Source organism: Chiloscyllium plagiosum, unplaced genomic scaffold (genome assembly GCF_037043375.1).
Source record: "Chiloscyllium plagiosum isolate Xiang-an unplaced genomic scaffold, Cpla_swu_hap1 HiC_scaffold_15, whole genome shotgun sequence".
NCBI classification, from domain to species: Eukaryota; Metazoa; Chordata; class Chondrichthyes; order Orectolobiformes; family Hemiscylliidae; genus Chiloscyllium; species Chiloscyllium plagiosum.
Window position 1 is genome coordinate 14203182 of NW_028270153.1, and position 21793 is coordinate 14224974.

Consider the following 21793-nt stretch of genomic DNA (forward strand, 5'->3'; position numbering starts at 1 on the left):
GCCGTCCACATCGGCACAAGCAAGAGCAAGAGCCCTTCATCCCGAAACATCGATTCTCCTGCTCCTCGGCTGCTGCGCTTTTCCAGTACCACACTCTCGACTCTGATCTCCAGCATCTGCCGTCCTCATTTTCTCCCAGAGTGCTCCCAAGAGAAGGGAGCAGGATGAAGCCATAGCTGTACCTTTCAACGGATTCAGAAACCTGGGTGTAAACCATGGAGCTGGCTTGCAGCAAGAGAACAAGACACAGACTTGGATTTCAGAAAAATAAATCAAAATATTCCACATTTCTTTTTATTACTGGCCTACAGGAAAACTCTCATGGAACTGACAACGAGCGCTACAATCAGGTTACTGGGGTCTCCGGCTGCTGCATTTAAATAGTGGCTACATCATGCATAACGCAGACACAGAACACAGGGATTTTTTCCTGGACCGGTTTGTAGATATATGTCTTGTGCTTGCACCTACGGGTCCTCCTCAGCACTAAGACACTTGTGTGATAGGGTACACTCATGACGGTGTTGTCAATCAGTCCATCTGGCCCCAGACAGCCCTTGTGCAGGCAGTATGCTTCCATTAGCTTCCTCGGGTATCGTGCTTGATCTTCATTTATTCTGCAGTTTGAAAAAAGGGAAAGACAAAAAATGACTGAGGAAGAGGTTGGCATAACGTGAATGGAATCTGGACTGTGACAATGCTTTAGGTCATAGCGAGTGGAGGGGTTGGAAGAGGTACGTTTTTTCAAAGTCATGGTTTGAAACGGAATCAGCGCACAGTGAGGAATTTTGTGGCCGTGCCAATGACAAACTGGATGCCCTCAGATGGCTGACCACAATGTGGAAGATTAAAGTTAGCTCTTTTCAGAACACCTTCACTGAAAGAGCGGGGGAAATCCTGAACCCTCTCAGAGGACGAGGGAGCCAGATCCATTGAAAACATTTTTTTTGAAACCAACATCAGAGGGAGTCATCATGGAACGAAGATGGTAAACAAAGCTGCAGAACAGATCAGCCATTAGAAGCGGCACATTGGGCTGAATGGTCTCCAATTCTTCCTAACCAACATCTGCCCTTTCCCAGCTGAGATGCAATGATGCCAACTGTGATCACCCTATCACTGTCTTACAGAGCACTCGACAGAACACTGATCAGACCACACATTTCATGTTTCAGTGATTGAGGAGTGCCTAACTTCATTCATCCATTTGTAGAAATATTTGTCACCATTTTCACAACCTCAGGCATGAATTGTTCCAGTGAACAACTTTGAAAAGCCTCCGGAAACGTTGAGTTTGGAGGCCTAGCTCTCTACCGTTTATATACAGTCTAATTTTCTCAAAAATGGAAGGAAAAAAAAAGTTAGGAACTATTAATGAGCAGAGAAGCTTTGGGGCCCAAACTACAGCCATTGCTCCAAGTGAACAAAGGTGTTTTCGCCCAATGGGCCATCTCACTGTCTCCAAGCCAGAGACTCCCACATTAGGAGTCATCATTCTCTTGCTGCCCCCCCCACAAGGTTTTGAAGATGGAGAGAGTTATTGGGAGGTACTGGAGGGGTACCCTCAAAGCACGCTCCAACAGCACCATGAGAACCTGTGGTAGTTCTATTTGGTTTACTCTTAAGAATCCATGATGTAATAGCAGAAATTCCTGCAAAACCAGCCTAGCCTGAGTGTTGTGTTGGTTCTTCACCTTCTGAAAATAAATCAAACCTTCCCACTTCACTACTGGAGGCTGACACTACACATATATGACCATACTGTGGTTAGTAAATCAGCCCCTTTCACAAACAGCCCATGCTTTCTGCTCCTCCAGTGTCCAGAGACCAGGCCTTCAGCTCAATGTGGACTTCACCAGTTTCTTCATTTCCCCTCTCCCCACCTTACCCCAGTTCCAACCTTCCGGCTCAGCACCGTCCTCGTGACCTGTCCCACCTGCCAATCTCCCTTCCCACCTATCCACCCCATCCTCCCCTCTGACCTATCACCTCCATCCCCACCCACACATTCACCTATTGTATTCCTTGCTACCTTCTCCTCCCCCTCCCCCCACCCTGCAGGCTCCCTGCCTCCATTCCTGATGAAGGGCTTTTGCCCGAAACATCAAATTTTCCTGCTCCTCGGATGCTGCCTGACCTGCTGTGCTCTTCCAGCACCACTCTGATCTAAACTCTGGGCAAAAGTGAGGACTGCAGATGCTGGAAACCAATGTATCCAGTCAGCCTTTGAAAAGAGCTATCAATTTTGTCCCAGATTTCATATCCACTTCCCACAATGGTTTCCCGCTCATCCAATTCCTCTAATCAAAAAGGTTTTAAATCTGCTTTCACCACCTCTTTAAAACAATACATTTGAACTCTGAACAACTCAACGTGCTGACACGGTCACCTCCCCCTCTGGCTCTTCTGCCAATTACCTTAAACTGGCGTCCTCTGGTTAGCAACCCTCTTCCTAGTGAGATGGTTATATTTAGTTATGCTACCAATGCCGTTCATCACTTTGAATTACTCTATTAAAATCATTTTACTTTTTCCAGAGTCAGGAACTGTCTATTTTGACAGGAAGAATAGAAAAAAAACAATACTTAAAAATGGAGAGAGAGATTGCAGAGCTCCAGAAATACAGAAGAATGTTTGTGTTCTCAAGTGCTAAAGATTACTATGCAGGTACAGCAAATAATTAGGAAAGTTAATAGCATGTTATCATTTATCACAACAGCAAATGAACCCAAAGTAGAGAGATTATGCTTCAATTATATAGAGCGTTGCTGTATCTGGAATACTGTGCACAGTATCAGTCACTTTGTTTAAAAAGGATGCAAATGAATTGGAGACAGTTCAGAGAAGTTTTTTTTTAAAAAGTATATTACATAGAATATAGCTGGATTAGGCAGGCTGTCTCATGGGGAGAGATTGGACAGACTAGGCTTGTATCACTAGGAGTTTAAAAAAGCAAGAAATAACTTGTTTGAGACATATCTGGTGTTGTGTTGACAGGATAGTTGTGAGGAGCAAGTTTCCTCTTACGTAGAACTAGGAGTTACTGCTTAAAAACAAAATCAGCAGTAATCCAGTCGAGAGAGATTTGGTAACGTTTCTTCCCAATGCCCCCATAACAGAAGGGCTATGTTTTTGGAATTCTTTAACTGATAAAGGTGGCAGTAGGACCTTTCGTAAAAAAAAAAAGGCAGAAGTAGACTCTTGTCAAGAAAGGGAGAGGGGGCAAAGTGTGCAGAGGACACTGAAAGACTACAGAGGGATATAGATCAGTTAAGTGAGTGGGTAAGAGTCTGGCAGATGGAGTACAATGTTGGTAAGTGTGAGGTCATTTATTTTGGTAGGAATAACAGCAAAATGGATTATTATTTAAATCAAAAATTGCAGCAGCACCTGGGTTTCCACCTGACAAAAGAGCAACGCTCCAAAAGCTTGTGATTTCAAATAAACCTGTTGGACCTTAACCTGGTGTCATGTGACTCCTGACTTTTAACAAAGATGCATTGATACAATGGCTTCCTTCTGTAGTGGGGCTTCTATAGGGTGTCTAAACTGGAATTTATTCAGAATAAGGATTCTCTTCCCCAACCAGAGAATTGCCTGCACTGAAACATGCTCCACCCTGTTTGAATGGGTTCCCTCCATTGTAACGAGAGCGTGAACGGTCTACTTTCAGCTGGATTTTGTCATGTAGAAAGCATCTCCTTGACTTCTCAAAAGGAGAAGACATTCCCTTGGGTACAAGTTCAGGAATGTCAATGCCGGAGAAGTATTGAAAGACTGAGTAGCCTTTTTAGGTAGGCTACTGTAAATACTTTACAGCACATGAGGCCATTCAGCCAGCCCAATATGTTTGTGCTAGCTCTTTGAAAGAGCTCTCCAGTTTGATCCACTTGCCTTGCTTGTTCCTTGTAGCTCACTTACAAATGGAGTGTGCTCCAGCATTCTTGCAGGCACTGTATTCCAGATTCCCACAATTGATTTGAAAACTCCTCCTCTCCCCCTTGGCTTTTTGGGGCAATTATCATTATACACAAGGAGTGAAATCCAATCAAAATATTCCACCACCATAAGAGAACCATGTCAACCACCTGAAAGAGCTATTTCATCCAATGCCATTGAGTTAATACTGGAATACGGCATTGAGGTAGATGGTAGATGATCTAGAATGGTGGAGCAGACTCAAATGTTGCTCCTTCTCATGTAATTTATTTTGTCCTATTTTTAAATCAATTTCTCTTGTAAGTACTATTCTTGATTATGCTTGGGCTACTAAACCTTCTCAGGCAAAAAAGTGAGGACTGCAGATGCTGGAGATTAGAGTCAAGAGTGTGGTGCTGGAAAAACACAGGAGGCCAGGTAGCATCTGAGGAGCAGGAGAGTCAATGTTTCGGGCAAAAGCCCTTCATTGAGAGTCATTCCTGATGAAGGGCTTTTGCCCGAAACGTTGATTCCGCTGCTCCTCGGATGCTGCCTGACCTGCTGCTTTTCCAGCACCACACTCTCGACTACTAAACTTTGCACGCTGGTATCACCAGTGAACCTGCTCAGCTTTTTGGCCTCTCCTCACCTTCACATTCCTGAGGACGTTTTGCAAGAGGGATCTCGAGAGGAAACAGCCGAAAGGAGCACTACGTGCAACTGTATCTCCCCCGTCCCTGCACTCCTAACTTTCCCTTCTTCCCAAAAAAATGGCAATCCATTGAAATCGGCTGATTTTTGCAGAGGGCAGAGATTGGACTGGAGGGGTTCCTGGTCTTTCTGACTCCATGCTAGAACATTGAGAATTGTAGCTTTGTGGTGACATTAACAGACTGGTGATCCCTGAGCTATGCCTATAAGGGTTCACACCTCGCCAAGGAAGCCGACAAAATTAAATTGTTAGCTAAACTTATGGTGACCATTGGAAATAACTAGATTCAATAATATTGTTAAGGTGAGGAAACCTTGTCACTAAATCTGTCTGACCCATACAGGGCTCTAGTTCACATGGCAGTGTGGCTGACACTTCCTAGCTCTGTGAAAAGGCAAGCCACTAGACTATCAAGAAAGCAACTCACCGATATCTTGTGAAAAGGATAGTAAGGGACGATCATTAAATACTGCACCTTACTACTGATGCCAACATCATATGAATGAATCCTGCAAAGTGCCAGGCCAATTCCAATATTGTCTGTTTGCCAGAGGTTGCAAACAAAAAGATTAAGGCAGAGTATTACAAGCACAGAATCCCCCTACAGTGTGGAAGTGGGCCATTCAGCCCATCGTGTCCACACTGACCTTCCAAAGAGCATCCCACCCAGTCCCACCCACTACCCCTGTCATCCCCATGGCTAACCCACCTAGTCTGCTTTTTACCTGGATGCTGAGCAATTTAGCTTGGCCAATCCAGCTCACCCGCACACGTTTGGCTAGTTACCTGTATGACCAGGGGGATGTGCTCCTTTCGCCTATCTGTGCGGTGTGCTGGTGAGACGTGTTGAACGCTTTCCCGGGTTCAAGGTGCCTTGCACTGCTCACTCCAGAGAGAGGCACCTGGTTGCTCAATTTCCATGAGAGTTCCTTGTTGGAGGGCTCAGCACACAGTTTCTTGGCTCCACTGGATGGATGAACCTTTGAGAGCAGAACAAGACACACAACCCATTCCACCTGCGAGAGAAGAGACAAACACAGCTCCCATTTATTGCCAGTAGCATCACCAATATCTTACTAAGGTTCAAGAGAAGCACTGATCCAAATCGGAACTCAGGAAATGCAACTGTGTGTTGAAAGCACATGACAGAGAGGTGGCAGCAGCTCATTCCTATAACAGATCTTATCCAACCTGGCTAGTCATAGACAAGGCATATCCAAAACGGAGGTGGAATTCTGCACCTATCCGAGCGGGCCAGGCTACAGATTTAACGCTGTCCTGGCTTGTCACATCTCACTAGGTGAGTCTTCTGAATTTTTGATATCTGATTTTTGCTCCCCACATTTGCTCTTACAATGTTCAATCCTGTAGCTCTGGCTCCATTACATCAGCTATCCTTCTCAGATCAGTTCTTCCCTCATCATTCAAGCCCACATTTAGCAGCCATCCGTTCAACCACCCACATCCCATTCTCTGGAATTTTGACTTCAAAATTCCCTGCCATTTACCTCTCAATCCTCCTTAAAAAGAAAAAAGGACTATCATACAGATTTCTGAATCGTCCTTAGATTACACAATTACAGCGATACTAACCACTGGCCTGTTCATTGCCATCGAGATGTTAAAGGTCTCAGCAATTTCCCCAGGTGAACATAGACAATCCAATCATGCCTTTGTTTTGGAGGCGAGTGGGGAGAGAGGATCCCATGGCGTCCTGGTCAATGTTTAACTGTAAAAAAAAAGAGTCAGAAGTCACATGACACCAGGTTATAGTCCAACAGATTTATCTGAAATCACAAGTTTTCAGAGCGCTGCCCCTTCATTACCCCTTGTGATTTCAGACAAACCTGTCGGACTATAATCTGGTGTCATGTGACTTCTGACTTTGTCCATCCCAATCCAACACCGGCACCTCCACATCAAAGCTGTAAAGAAACATCACTGAAAATGTGTTTTTAATTTTGTCACAGCTTGCTGTGCGACAAGTGTGTTGAATTTGCAATGAATTACTTTGGGACAGCCAAAAGGTGCTACTTAAATCAAAGTTCCTTCCTTGGCAGCATACTGAACTCAACATACCGTATGTACTCGAGTAATAGTCGGTCTCAAGTAAAAGTCGACCCCCTATATTTGGCCAAATAACCTGGAAGTTTCCATAGATCTCATGTAAAAGTCAAACCTAGTTCTTCACAAATAACAGATCAATGTTTATGAGTCAGTGTGCTGGCCATCACGACCCCCCTCCAGCTTTCCAGTCGGCCAGTTGTTCCGCTCTGCTCCCGCTCTTCCAGTCTGCTGGCTGCTGTTTTCCTGCTCTTCCAGTCTGCTGGCTGCTGTTTTCCTGCTCTTCCAGTCTGCTGGCTGCTGTTTTCCTGCTCCAGGTGTTGCGAATTACCATAATTTGTTGTTTTTTTTTCCCCTTTTGAGTTCAGAGATCGGTTGGGCCTCTGCTATCGATACAATATGAATTTTGACAGGCATGAATTTCAGCCCCTCAAAAATAGTATCCATGTAATAGTCAACCCCATAAATTTAACTTTAAAAAAATTCGACCATTACTCGAGTATATACAGTATTTGACAATGCAGGTGTGAACTTGTGTGCTCCTTGCTTGGAGGCACACAGTCTAATGATGGAACACATCCTGTGAAGCTGCACAATTTCTCACCATCAGGTAAAGGGGTCTATAACAGAGAGTGTCTGCTTCTGGCTTTAGATCAGAGATACAGATGCAGGTACATGTTAGTAAATTCATTAAACAGGGTGCAGACTCTCCCAGAGTGTGGCACCATCTTATGTTGTTGGTGGTTCAGGACAAGTATTTCAGGTTGGTCAGGACTGGACCAGGCCCACATACTTTTTTGTCAAATAAAAAAAAGTTATAATTTGTTCCTGGGACACAGCCAACACTGGCAATCCCAAGTTACCCTCAGGGACAAAGAGAGTCAAAATCAACATTGGAGTCAAACACAGGCTAAGCCATGTAGGAGTAAAGTACGCTTCTAAACTTCTTGGACTCTTGTTTACATTTTCATCTAAACACACACCTCCAAAATAAGCAGATGCATTCTATTCGATTCACAAAGGATTGTGTAACAATTGAGTTCAAACGCTAATTGGCCAGCATAACACCATAACAACTGGGCCACCACAGCCCTATATAAGAGGCTAGGAACATAATTAGTTCCAGTAACTAGGAACCTGTAGCCGATCAGAACAAAAATATCATCAACTTCTTTTTTGAATAAAGGAAATTATGACTTTTGCCAATGATTTTGCACCATATTGTTAGAGCAAATATGTTAAAACTTGAAAAAAAAAGCATCATGAAAGGCTGGGAAACTAATGAATGCTTTACTATTCTTTGTCAAATCCAACTGGTCATCATGTTGTAATTAAACAAGAGGAAACCTGCTTTTCCTAGTACCTTCGAGTGTTCAGAAGGGTGTTAACACCAGCTGTGCTATGTATTTGCATCAAATCAATTTGAGGGATTAAATATGAAAAACAGGTGAGCAAACCTTCCCAGAATTGATGTTATCTTTGACAAGTTGGGACAAGGAAAAGGCCATTTATGAAGAAACATACCATGTCACAGCAGGATAACATGTAGGGTACATTTACTGCAGACTGCTCAGGTTATCAATGGATGGGAAGTATTGGTGCTACTCCCCAACTCTAAATAAGATGCTACCATCTTCTCCTGAAGACGATGGCAGAAGGAGATAAAATACACAACGAAAAGCTGTTTCCACTAACTAACAGTAAAAAGATGAGGAGACACAGATTATGGGTGAAAGATAAAAAGGAGAAATACAAGGAAGAACAACAATTAGCAGTGACTCAGAACTCACTGCCCATGAGAGAGGAGGAAGTGAAGACAAATTACTAATATGAAAAAGAGCTTAAGTGGGCAGCAGGGGGAAGTCAACTTGCAGGGCTAACAAGATAGAACAGGGAAATGGCTTGCTTTACTGTGAGCTGGTACAGCTTTGATGGACCCAGTGTGTCCTTCCATGTCTTAATGACAGGGAGTTGGAATTCGACTACCAATGTGGATGGCTCAAATCAGAAAGTTTCCAGACTTGACTTCATAATGTGTAATCCAGAACACAATTTTCACTGAGGGAGGGGCTGGGGGAATCGTTGCAGGACACAATCAGTATTGCTAACCCTACAAGCAGAGCACCCAAACAGGCAAAGGCTGAAGTGTGCAGATCTCAGCTTGTCTCAGTCCTCAGGGACTTTGTACCAACTGTTCCCGATATTAGGTAAAAACAATGACTGCAGATGCTGGAAACCAGATTCTGGAAAAGCACAGCAGTTCAGGCAGCATCCAAGGAGCAGTATATTGACAGACCTTCTAGCCCATAACACCCCCACCTCCTTCTCGCACTGGGCTGAGACACGCTCATTAAATGCATCCCAACAACGCTGTGGCCAGACTTCTTTATGACTCTTTCACATCAATCTGTTCCAAATCAGGGAGCCTTTTGTGCTGGGCGAACATTTGTGAAAACACATTGCAAATGACCAAAACTTATTTTTACTGACATCTGCTATTCTTTAATGGTTATTAAGGAACCTGGCAATCAGACTTTCAATTCCAACCCAAATCTTGGGGAAGTGAAAAAAAAAAATCAATAACTAACTGCAAAACAAAAAAAAACAACTCCCACTGTCATCATGTTTATCTAGACCTCAGGATATCCCAAATGCTTTAGGGAACATTAATCTGTAGCAAAGTGAAAGGTAGCAACTTACTGTACATAGCAAGGTCCCACAAACATGCACGTGGATTCATGATTCAACCTTCTGTATTAACTAGCGACGTCTCAAGAACATCGCTGCTCTTCCTCAAAACATGTCTTCTACATCCATTTGAAAGATCTAGACTTCATCTAAAATACAGGAACTCTGACCAGAAACTCTTTTGAAAAAGCCTGGCTAATACAGAAAAGAAAAGAGAAAAAAAAAATCAGGAAATTCCCCTTCAACTTGGAAGTCAATCCTTCAAATTCTAGTGACCAGGCTGTTTCCAGTCCAATACCATTTTCTTTACATGGTTTTTTCAACCACTGACGAAGTTGCCAATTACCTTATGATGTGATCTTAGTAAACCTAACTCTGTTAAATATAGAAAATGAGGGCAGTTATACAAGTGACCCCGAGCAATATTCAGATTATAGTAAGCAGTCTCCATCCCTTTCCAGCCATATTTCTTCTGTGTTGAGTCATTAACATTAAATAATGAAATGGTTACCAGGAGTAAATTGGATGCCTACTCAAACTTTCCAAAAACCCCCAAAATATATAAATCCCTTGCCTTGACTGCTTCTACATTTGATCAACATTAGGTCCCTTTCAACACTAAGCTACAAAAATGTTACTCTATCAAACTCTGTGGTGGTTTCATGGCACAATGGGTAGTGTATCTGAAAGAAAAACAGAAATTGCTAGAAAATTTTAGCAAGCCTGGCAGCATCTGTGGAGAGAAATCAATTTAACTCTTCAGGTCTAAACCTTTTTCCAGTAATTTCTGTTTTTCTTTCAGATTACCAGCATCCACAGATTTTTCAGGTTTTTTTTTTGTTTGGGTTGCGTACCTGCCTTTGAACAAGAAGCCCCGAGTTCAAGTCCCACTTACAGACCTGATGGCCAAGCAACGCACAGCAAAACAGCATGAGGATCAATCTTCTGAAGGTGGAGTGTCTTTGGAACTCCTTGCCACAGAGTCAGGGCAGAGTCCTTGTGTACATTTAAGGCTGAGATAGATGGATAGACTCTTGAGCCATCGAGAAGATCAAGGGTTACAGGGAAAGAGCAGAAAAGTAAACATGAGGATGGTCAGTTCAGCCATAATTCTACTGAATGGAGGAATATGTTCAATGGGCCAAACAGCCTACTTCTGTTCCTATTTCTTATGATCAACCTGCAAATCCTTCCAGATGCTAATGCTCAGAGGTAAGACAGCACGAGAGAGCAACAATCAGTATGTGGTGGGAAGTATTGGAACTATGGATGGTGATGGTAGAGGTGTCATACTATAACACACATGTCACTACAGCAATTCAAATTCCAAGTGAAGCACTGCCATCCAAGTTGAGACATCCAGAAGTGTTTCCACACCCAGGTTTTGCATCATCCAAAAGACAGAAATCAACACATGTGGAACAAAGATCCATTTGTTCTCTCAGGTTGATGTAAATGTTATTTTGAAGAGCAGGGAACCAGTATTCTGGTCAATGTTTGTTGCTCAACTAATATTAAAGATATAGTTCACCTGGCATCACATTGCAGATGGTGGGAATACGGTGTGCAAATTGGCTGCCATGTTTTCTACATTACGTCTGAAGAAAATACTTCAAAAGTACTTTATCAGAGTGCTTTGAAACATCCAGTGGGTGCAAATGGTGTTATATACATGCAATTCTTTACTTTACAGAAATAGTATCAAAAGGACAATTACATCTTTTAACATCCACAGAAAGATCTAAATCCTCATACATGAATTAAAGTGTAGCAATTGATTGGAAGCAAGCTCAGTTATCAATCTGTACAGAGCAAGAGCCCGCAAACTCAATTCCACGAATACCTATCGGAATCTGACTGTGGAATGTTAGCCAGGTCACAGAGAGACAGAGACACCTACTCTTCTTTGAATAAAGCCACGGGAATTATAAAACCCACCTAAAGAGACAGACTTGGTTTTATTATCACAGCTCCAAAGCAGGCAGTTCTGATAGTACTGCACACCCCCAGTATTATGGTGAATTGTCAATCTAACTTAATGGCTCAATTCCTGGACTGCATCTACTGCTATTAGACACTAGCAGCAGGAGAGAAGAGAGAAAATATGTTTGAGTGTGTGAAAGAGATGAGGAAGAAGTGAAGGACAACTTATTGTTAAAGAGAGAGCACAGTAAGACAATACACTGGAAATAGATAGTATATAGAACGTTACTGCACAGTACAAGTCCTTCAGCCCTCGATGTTGCGTCAACCTGTGAAAATAATCTGATGTCCATCTAACCTACACCGTTCCATTTTTATCCATATGTATGTCCAATGCCTATTTAAATGCCGTTAATGTTGTCAAGGCTACTACTGTTGCAGGCAGGCCGTTGCACACCCCTCCTACCCTCTGAGTGAAGGAACTACCCCTAATATCTGTCCAAAATCTATCACCCCTCAATTTAAAGCTATGTTCCCTTGTGTTAGCCTTTACCATCTGAAGAAAAAGGCTCTCACTGTCCACCCTATCTGATTATCTTATATGTCTCAATTAAGTCACCTCTCAAACTTCTTCTCTCCAGTGAAAACAGCCTCAGTTTCCTCAGCCTTTGCTTGTAAGGCCCTCCCTCCATACCAGGCAACATCCTACGAAATCTCCTCTGAACCGTTTCCAAAGCTTCCACATCCTTCCTATAACGCGGTGACCAGAACTGTACACAATGCTCCAGATGCGGCTTTACCAGTGTCATAGAGTCATAGAGATGTACAGCATAGAAGCAGACCCTTCGGTCCAACCCGTCCATGTCGACCAGATATCCCAACCCAATCTAGTCCCACCTGCCAGCACCCAGCCTATATCCCTCCAAACCCTTCCTATTCATATACCCATCCAAATGCCTCTTAAATGTTGCAATTGTACCAGCCTCCACCACATCCTCTGGCAGCTCATTCTATATACGTACCACCCTCTGCGTGAAAAGGTTGCCCCTTAGGTCTCTTTTATATCTTTCCCCTCTCACCCTAAACCTATGCCCTCTAGTTCTGGACTCCCCCATCCCAGGGAAAAGGCTTTGTCTATTTATCCTCTCCATGCCCCTCATAATTTTGTAAACCTCTATTAGGTCACCCCTCAGCCTCTGACGCTCCAGGGAAAACAGCCCCAGCCTGTTCAGCCTCTCCCTATAGCTCAAATCCTCCAACCCTGGCAACATCCTTGTAAATCTTTTCTGAACCCTTTCAAGTTTCACAACATCTTTCCGATAGGAAGGAGACCAGAATTGCACCCAATATTCCAACAATGGCCTAACCAACGTCCTGTACAGCCGCAACATGACCTCCCAACTCCTATACTCAATACTTTGACCAATAAAAGAAAGCATACCAAACACCTTCTTCACTATCCTATCTATCTGCGACTCCACTTTCAAGGAGCTATGAACCTGCACTCCAAGGTCTCTTTGTTCAGCAACACCCCTGTACAGTTGAAGCATGGCCTCATGACCCCTAAACTCAATCCCCCTACCAATAAACAACAACACACCATATGCCTTCTTAACAACCCTATCAACCTGGGTGGCAACCTTCAGGGATTTATGCACATGGACACAGATCTCTCTGTTCATCTACACGGTCAAGAATTATACCATTAGCCCAGTACTCTGCATTCCGTTATTTTTTCTGAAGTGAACTACCTCACACTTTTCTGCATTAAACTCCATTTGCCACTTCTCAGCACAGTTCTGCATCTTATCTATGTCCCTCTGTAACCCACAACATCCTTCGGCACTACGCACAACTCTCCCAACCTTAGTATCATCCATAAATTTATTAACCCATCCTTCTATGCCCACATCCAGATCATTTAGGGTAAATGACAAACATCAGTGGCCCCAAAACAGATCCTTGCAGCACCCCACTACTACCTAAGCTCCAGGATGAACATTTCCCATTAACCACCACCTTCTGTCTTCTTTCAGCTAGATAATTTCTGATCTAAACCACTAAATCACCTTCAATCCCGAAACTCCGGATTTTGTGCAATGGCCTACCGTGTGGAACTTTATCAAATGCCTTACTGAAGTCCAAATACACCACATCAACCGCTTTACCTTCATCCATCTGTTTTGTCACCTTCTCGAAGAACTCAATAAGGTTAGTGAGGTACAACCAACCTTTCTCAAAACCGTGTTGACAACCCCTAATTAAATTATTCCTTTCCAGGTCATTATAAATCCTACCTCTTATAATCTTTTCCAACACCTTACCCACAACCGAAGTAAGGCTCACTGGCCTATAATTAGCAGGATTGTTCTGACTCCCCTTCTTAAACAAGGGAACAACATTTGCTATCCTCCAGCCTTCTGGCACTACTCCTGTCGATAATGATGACATAAAGATCGAAGTCAAAGGCTCTGCAATCTCCTTCCTAGCTTCCCAGAGAATCAGAGGATAAATCCCATCCGGCCCTGAGGTCTTATCTATTTTCAGATCTTTCAAAATTGCTAAAACCTCCTCTTTGTCAACCACAATCCCATCTAATCATGTAGGATCCAAGAGTTGGTGAGATCGAGAGAAAGGGCAGTGAGACACAGTGACTGAGATTTTATAAAGATATCAAGGTCATTAGTCTTTGGAAGACTCTTCACTAGACAGCAGGGAAAGTTCGGTCAGAGTATTTTTGAGGCCAAATTAGAGAGAAATTTTGATTGACAAGGATTTGGGGGTCAACAGAAAAGGAAAGCTTCAGCCACCATCAGATCAAATGGCAGAGCAGGTTTGATGGGCCAAATGGCCTAATGCTGGTCCTGTTTCTTTGTTTCTATGGATTAAGGAAACTAAAAAGTGGACATGGATATTAAAGTTTGCTTTCTATGTTCTCTAGACATGAGTGACCCTCCAATACTCTTGCTGCCCTCTCTATATGCCCTGACGAGGAGGTGCCTGGTGGTTCAGAGAGTGGTGCAGTAATAACGTGGTAGGTGCTGGCAGATCTCCTTGTCTGGAGGTCATTGGTTGAGTGGCTCCCACCTTCAGTTAGGTAGACCCAGATTTCCACTAAATTGAGGTTCTTATTAAGATTTGTATCGGGAGCCTTCTGCCTGAACTTGCAAATGCTGCACCAGTCCTGACCCACAGCTGCCAAAAACAAGTCAGATAAAACGTGGCATCAATTAACCACTTGCTCATATTGACAAAAAAAAAGAAAGAATGCTGCTTGAAATATGTCACACTGAACTCGAAATATTAACTGTTTCTGTCTCCACGGAAACTGCCAGCCTTACACAGCAATCTATTTTAAATCCCGCAGCACTGTCTGTTCATTGTTCAGATTTCCAGCATCTGCAAAGTTTAGCTTCTTTAAATTGTTATAAAAATTATTGCTCGTTAGCCATAGAAAGAGAGCCAGTGCTTTAAGTAAATCAGTGAACCGACAGACAGATCTGCCAAAACACTGCATTGCAAAGCCTCCAGAAACTTTCACTGCTTCTTTCCCACTTAACGAATCGTATAAACAGGGATATGAAAGAAGTTAGTAACACGAGTGTTTGAAAAATTATTTAAGAGGAGAGTAATTCTGACAAATGAGCAAAAATTAGAAGTAGACACGTTCAGATGCAGTCTGTACAAACTACGTCTGTGTGCTCGCGGCTCAGTTTCTCTACAATTACCTTAAAATACATTGCTGTCGGTTGCACTGGTGTCTCGCTCCGTCCCTAGTTGCCCTCGCCGTTTCCGAGTTTCCAACTCTGGAGCAGTTTTTAAAAAGCCACTCGCTCCCAAGTGGCTTCCCCCGTCCTGGAAAGCCCCTATGATCTCTTCCGGCAGCACAGCAGCGGGATACAATAAGGAGGAAGAACCCGAAGCATAGCCAATAGCAGGGAGGGGTGGAGATATCAGGTTAAAGAGTGATCGAATCCCAACCCTAACCATAAAAGGAATTGATGCAAGCTGTAGAAATTCCCTTCATCGAACGTGACACACTGCCTGGAGTATCACAGATTTTTCCTCAAGTATTTTAGTTACAAGAACCAGTTTCACTGTGTGCTTTAGTTAATACAACTTTAAACATAAATCATTCATGGGATATGGCTTCACTGTCGAGGATAGCATTTATTGTCCATCCCTAATTAGCCAGAGTCAACAGTCACTAAGAGTCACCAGACTTCAAAAATAAACGCTGCTTTATTCCCATAGATACTGCCAGACGTGCTGAGTTTCGCCAGCCATTTATGTTTTTCTCTAAGAGTCAACCTCATTGCCGTGGATCTGGAATCACGCAAAGACCAGACCAGGAAAGCATGGCAGATTTCCTTCCCCAAAGAACGAGTGAAGTTGTTATTTTTCTGTCAACAGTTGACAATGGTTATACAGTCACTATTAAACTCTTAACTCCGTATTTTTGCTTCATTATAGGGGAATTGGTTTGGCTCTGTTGGTTTACAGTGCAGCGTGATGCCAACAGTGTGGATTCAATTCCCTTCATTGGTTCAAGATTCTCCATCTCAACCCCTTCCCTCACCTGAGGGCTGGTGGTCCCTCAGGTTAAATCGCCACTAGTTGTTTATCTCTCTCTAATGAGAGAGCACCCTCTATGGCCTGGTAAGACTACAGCGATGCAATGACTAAATTACTGTTCTACCCTTGATGTTACCCTGGTCTCAGCAATGCCATTGTCTCCTGCTTTCAAACAAGTAAGCTTTTGAAAGAAATAGTGATATCTTCTTAATGTCAGCTCAGTGATCGGTTCATCAATAACACTTTGTGCTTCTGAATGCTCAGATTGTGAAAGGACCTGACAGGATGGATACTGAAGGAGGCTGGAATTAGGGAACACATAAGGAGTCTCTCACTGAAAACAAAGGTGAATTGTCCAGGCTAAATTGCCCGTAGTGTTAGGTGAAGGGGTAAATGTAGAGGAATGGGTCTGGGTGGGTTGCGCTTTGGCGGGTAGGTGTGGACTTGTTGGGCGGAAGGGCCTGTTTCCACACTGTAAATAATCTAAAGAAAAGATGAGGGAGATTTCTGACTTCTGAAGTGTGGACAGTCTTTGGAATGCTGTTCCCCAGACAGCAGGGAAATTGGGGTCATTGAATATTTTTGACTTTTAATGTTAGTTACCAAATTATCAAAATATCATGGGTAAATTCGCTGCCACCAATCCTACTTACAAGACAGGAAGGATGATGGCACACGGTCTTCATTAGCAGGTAGGTCAAGTCTTCATAAGCAGTTACTGTTTATTACATAGTACTTAATATCTAGTGATGTTATATCTAACGCACACAAACATCAGGCTCGAATGAAGAGTTAGTCAACTTTACTACTTTAGTTACATGTTATTGAGCTGAAGAATAACCACTGCAGCATTACTTAGCTTTTCCCAGAATCAGTCCTTTGTGGATGTTATCCTTTAATGTCATTTAACTCTTTCAAGGTCAATTTGTCTTTTGCAGCATTTTAAGGCAGTGGTGGATAGATTCTTGTCTGGCAAAGGGCTTGAAGAATTTTGGGAATATGCATGAAAGTGGAGTTATAGAGTCACAGAGTCATAGAGATGTACAGCATGGAAACAGATCCTTCGGTCCAACCCGTCCATGCCGACCAGATATCCCAACCCAATCTAGTCCCACCTGCCAGCACCCGGCCCATATCCCTCCAAACCCTTCCTATTCATATACCCATCCAAATGCCTCTTAAATGTTGTAATTGTACCAGCCTCCACCACATCCTCTGGCAGCTCAATCCATACACATATCACTCTCTGCGTGAAAAAGCTGCCCCTTAGGTCCCTTTTATATCTTTCCCCTCTCACCCAAAACCTATGCCCTCTAATTCTGGACTCCCCCACCCCAGGAAAAAGGCTTTGTCTATTTATCTATCCATGCCCCTCATAATTTTGTAAACCTCGATAAGGTCACCCCTCAGCCTCCGAAGCTTCAGGAAAAACAGCCCCAGCCTGTTCAGCCTCTCCCCATAGCTCAAATCCTCTAACCCTGGCAACATCCTTGTAAATCTTTTCTGAACCCCTTCAAGTTTCACAACATCTTTCCGATAGGAAGGAGGCCAGAATTGCATGCAATATTCCAACAGTGGCCTAACCAATGTCCTGTACAGCCACAACATGACATCCCAACTCCTGTACTCAATATTCTGACCAATAAAAGAAAACATACCAAATGCCTTCTTCACTATCCTATCTACCTGTAACTCCAGGAGCTATGAACCTGCACGCCAAGATCTCTTTGTTCAGCAACACTCCCTAGGACCTTTCCATTAAGTGTATAAGTCCTGCTAAGATTTGCTTTCCCTAAATGCAGCACCTCGCATTATCTGAATTAAACTCCATCTGCCACTTCTTGGCCCATTGGCCCATCTGATCAAGATCCTGTTGTAATCTGAGGTACCCTTCTTCGATGTCCACTACACCTCCAATATTGGTGTCATCTGCAAACTTACTAACTGTACCTCTTATGCTCGCATCCAAATCATTTATGTAAATGACGAAAAGCAGTGGACCCAGCACCGATCCTTGTGGCACTCCACTGGTTACAGGCCTCCAGTGTGAAAAACAACCTTCCAACCACCACCCTCTGTCTTCTACCTTTGAGCCAATTCTGTATCCAAATGGCTAGTTCTCCCTTTATTCCGTGAGATCTAACCTTGTTAACCAGTCTCCCATGGGGAATCTTGTCGAACGTCTTACTGAAGTCCATATAGATCACATCTACCACTCTGCCCACATCAATCCTCTTTGTTACTTCTTCAAAAAACTCAATCAAGTTTGTGAGACATGATTTCCTATGCACAAAGCCACGTTGACTATCCCTAATCAGTCCTTGCCTTTCCACATCCTGTCCTGAGGCCAGAGTAGATCAGCTATGACTGATCAAGTGATACGGAATGATCGAGGGGCAGAGTGGCCTTGTTTGTTTGAGTGTTAATGCTAGTCTAGAGACTTGGCAGCCCAGATAATGCTGCACTGTCAATGCTGTTGTCGTTCAGATTGAGGTCTTAAACTAGGGTCCTGTTTGCTCATTCAGGTGGCCAATATTTATCCCTGACAATCAACATCTCTAAAATAGATTACCTGCTCAATGTCACTATGTATGTTGTTGGAGCTTGCCATGTTCAGATAGGTGGCAGTGGGTGGAACAGTGCACCTTGCTGCTCTGGTGATTTTAGTGGTGAATGAACATTTAACCAGGGATGTGGGTAATGGTTGGAGATGGACCCCCCTCTCCACTCCAACCAGTTTAAGTCTGAGGATGCAAGGCCTTTGGGGATGGCTTTCCGGCCCTCCCTCCCCCTTTCAGGTGAGGCATAAAAATGGATAATTATTGTTCACTTAAGGTCCCCATCTTGCCAGTGCTGGTATTGACCCATTTGGTGGGTCAGGGGCCTGCAGCCCTTGGCAAACTATCCTGAGGGGAGTCCCTTATTGAAACACACTCAGTGTCTGATCCAGGGAGATGATCTCAAAAAGGGTTGACCCACTCTTATCCACCCGCCCACATCATCCCCAAGTAATTCCCCAGCCACTACTCCCCTCTGACCTGGAATCCAGTGATGATCCTAGCCTTCAGGTGGGTGTCATACCAGCAGCAGCCACTACATCATTGATGGTGCTGTTGTTCAGTTAAGTCACTGGCCTCTGATTAACAACATACAGGGTCTATGGTCCCATGGGAAGAGCTGACATGGCCTATCAAGTCTTGGAGTGGAACAAGTCCTGGTCAGCCTTCCCTAAGTGCAGGGCTTTTTGCTGGCTGTCCAGCTGGTAGCCAAGAGCCCCATTCCACCACTCTCCTTCCCAGGACTTTGACCCAGTGTCGTGAAGGAAAGGCATTATATTTCCAAGTCAGGATGCTACGTGTCTTGGAGAGGAACTTGCAGGTGATGGTGTTCCTATGTATCTAACGGTGGCGGTGTTGGAAGGTGTTTTCGAAGGCATTTCTGCAATGTATCTTGTAGTTGGCACACACCACTGCTACTTGAGCTTGGTGGTGGAGGGGATTAATATTTGGGGATGTGGTGCCAGTGAAGTGGACTGTTTTGTCCTGATGGTGTCAAACTTATTGAGTGTTGCTGGTATTGCAATCATCCAGGTAAATGGGAAGCATTCCACAAGCAGATTGTTTCTTATGAGCCATTATTTTCATCTAAATGTTAACAGCGAAAGGTTATATTTTATTGGTGAATATGTGGAATGATCACTGTACCCTTGTTACCTTCAAGGCAAAAGAAAAACACATTGGTGGGTAAAGGGACCTCGAGCAGGAGATGGCAATGGTCAGGAAGGTGCAGAGTAAAGGAACTACAGCAATTGTGCCTGTACCTCCACCAGCAGGTGGCAATGATGAAGGAGAGCAGTTGGATGGCCAAAGAGTTCCCTTGAGTGGCCTTGGTAGAAGGGGGATCATGTGAAGAGGGAGCAAGGAGACAAAGGATTCTTCAGCTTAATGTGACCCACGGACCCATTCTATGTGCATGTTGTAAAGAGTCATTTGTTTATATTCAATTTCCCTTCTTGTTTGTAATGACCTGATGCCAGTGAAATAAGGAATTCCTACCTCATGATCTTTGGACTGTCTGTTTGTTCAGATCTCATGTTACAACTGCATAAAGATTAGCACCAACTATTCAGATTTATTGCGAGGGAAGGACAGGACAGGCAGCTCAATGTTCCAGGTTTTAGGTGTTAATGGAAGGATAGGAAAAGAGGCATTTTTGACTAAGGCAAACATCACTATTGTAATTAGAGATGATGTTCCTGAGGGATCATTTAGTGAAAATATATGGGTTGAAATTAGAAACAAGAAAGGGATGATCACCTTAATGGGATTGTAGTGTTGCCCACCCCCCGGCCCCAACCACACCACCACCATCAATAGTCAGAGGGAAACTGAGAAGCAAATATGTCTTGAGATCTCTGACAGGATTCCGCATGGTAACCTAATTGGTAAAGTTAGATCATATAAGATTCAGAATGAGCTTGCCAGTTGGGTATAAAATTGGCTTTATAGTAGGAGACAGAGGTGGTGGTGCAGGAATGTTTTTCAGACTGGAGGCCTGTGACCAGTGCTGGGTCCACTTTTGTTTGTCAATAATATAAAATATTTGGATGAGAACATAGGGACATGTCTAGTACATTTGTAGATCACACAGAAATTGGTGGTTAAGAATGTGTTTTGCAAGCTTGCCTTCATTGCTCAGAGCTTTGAGCATAAGAGCTGGGAGGTCATGTTGAGGTTGTACAGGATGTTGGTGAAGGCTGTTCTGGAGTACTGTGTGCAGTTCTGGTTGCCATGTTTTGAGAAGGATATTATTAAACTGGACCGGGTTCAGAAAAGATTTACCAGGATGTTCCTGGGAATGCAGGGTTTGAGATATAAAAATAGCCTGAAAAGGATGGGACTTTTTGTCACTGGAGTGAAGGAAGTTAAAGATGACCTTACAGAGGTTTATAAAATCATGAGGGGCATAGATAAGGTGAAAGACAAGGATCTTTTTCCCACAGTGGGGGAATTCAAAACTAGGGGACATATTTTTAAGGTGAGAGGAAGAAAATTTAATGAGGGGCAGCTTTTTTACACAGAGAATGGTTCATGTGTGAAATGAACTGTCAGAGGAAGTTTTTTTTGCAGTTACAGTTGCAATGTTTAAAAGACATTTGAATAAATTCAAGAATCAGAAAGATTTGGAGGAATGTGGGCCAAGTGCAAGCAGGTGGGGCTCGTTTAGTTTGGGAATATGGTCAGCGTGGACTGAATGGACCAAAGGGTTTGTTTCCGTGCAGTAAGTCTCTATGACAGATATAAAAATGTATAAAAGTGGAATAATTAATAATGCACTAAACATTATTTCCTACAAACTGGATTGATGGTTTTATATATATGTAGGTCCTTAAACGCACTAAATTAATTCCAAGATAATTCACAGGAATAATATCAAACAAAACATTTTCACTGTTCCACATATTGAACTAACAGGACAATTGCCCATAACCCAGTCCCACCCAATCTAACCCAATCTAATCTAGTCTTAAAGGTGGAAAGTGAGGTAGAAGGGAGGCTGAAATGTAGGATGGAAGTTCCAGGGATTAAAGGGTTTATGTGGCTGAAGCCTGCCAACGATGAAATGATGAAGTTCAGGAATATATAGAAAACTAGGATTGGACTAAAATGTTTATGTTCATCAGAAAGTTCATTTCAGGTGTAGACTGTTTCTTTTTAATGAGACATAGAATGGAATGACTCTGTGTAATAACGGTGTATTCAAGTCATCATGTTTGTGCGGGATTCGTCCATTCACTCTTTAAATCTGAATAAGCATGGTGAGTGGCACAATGCTCCGTGGTTAACACTGCTGCCTCACAGCGCCAGGTACCCGGGTTTGATTCTAGCCTCGGCTGACTGCCTGTGTAGAGTT

The 21793-nt window shown here is 43.3% G+C and overlaps 1 protein-coding gene across 1 annotated transcript; it reads right to left on the reverse strand.

The window, feature by feature from the left end:
• Window positions 1-280: 280 nt before the first annotated feature.
• Window positions 281-15189, reverse strand: LOC122560269 (interleukin-17D-like). The gene is made up of 3 exons (XM_043710795.2): window positions 15034-15189; window positions 5417-5646; window positions 281-617 (listed from the first exon to the last, which is right to left on the reverse strand). Exons 1-3 carry the CDS (start codon window positions 15043-15045, stop codon window positions 377-379), a joined length of 483 nt encoding a protein of 160 aa, XP_043566730.1. The 5' UTR covers window positions 15046-15189; the 3' UTR covers window positions 281-376.
• Between the last annotated feature and the right edge of the window lie 6604 nt (window positions 15190-21793).